Source organism: Haliaeetus leucocephalus, unplaced genomic scaffold (genome assembly GCF_000737465.1).
Source record: "Haliaeetus leucocephalus isolate CR32 unplaced genomic scaffold, Haliaeetus_leucocephalus-4.0 Scaffold273, whole genome shotgun sequence".
NCBI lineage: Eukaryota > Metazoa > Chordata > Aves > Accipitriformes > Accipitridae > Haliaeetus > Haliaeetus leucocephalus.
In genome coordinates, this window is record NW_010972709.1 from 1111973 (window position 1) to 1112561 (window position 589).

General features: G+C 71.6%; 1 protein-coding gene across 1 annotated transcript in view; it reads left to right on the forward strand.

Moving 5' to 3' along the window:
• The first annotated feature begins 71 nt into the window (after nt 1-71).
• FOXS1 (forkhead box S1) overlaps nt 72-589 on the forward strand; it is a 1327-nt gene continuing 809 nt past the window's right edge. Inside the window, 1 exon segment of the mRNA XM_010569400.1 lies at nt 72-589. Within this exon segment, the coding sequence (XP_010567702.1) occupies nt 72-589 (518 nt within the window).

Consider the following 589-nt stretch of genomic DNA (forward strand, 5'->3'; position numbering starts at 1 on the left):
GGGGCCGTGCCGGGGCCGTGCGGCAGAGCGGGAGCGGCGGCGGCACGGGAGGGCTGCGGCTGGCCGGGAGGATGCAGCCGGACCTCCCCGTCGGCGACGCGGCGCTACGCGGTCCACCGGCCCCCGAGCCGGCCGGCGGCTCCTTCCCCAGCCCCGAGGCCACCAAACCACCCTACAGCTACATCGCCCTCATCACCATGGCCATCCAGAGCGCGCCCGAGAAGCGCATCACGCTCAGCGGCATCTACCGCTACATCATGGGCCGCTTCACCTTCTACCGCGAGAACAAGCAGGGCTGGCAGAACAGCATCCGCCACAACCTCTCCCTTAACGAGTGCTTCGTCAAGGTGCCCCGCGACGACAAGAAGCCCGGCAAGGGCAACTACTGGACGCTCGACCCCGACTGCTACAACATGTTCGAGAACGGCAGCTTCTTGCGGCGCCGCCGGCGCTTCACCAGGAAGAGGGGCCTCCGGGACGCGCCGGGCGCCGAGGGGGACGAGGGGCGCAGGAAGCCCCCCAGGCACCGGGCGCAGGGGCAGCCAGCCGCCCCGCTGCCCGAGGAAGGGAAGGCGGAGGGGGGCTACGC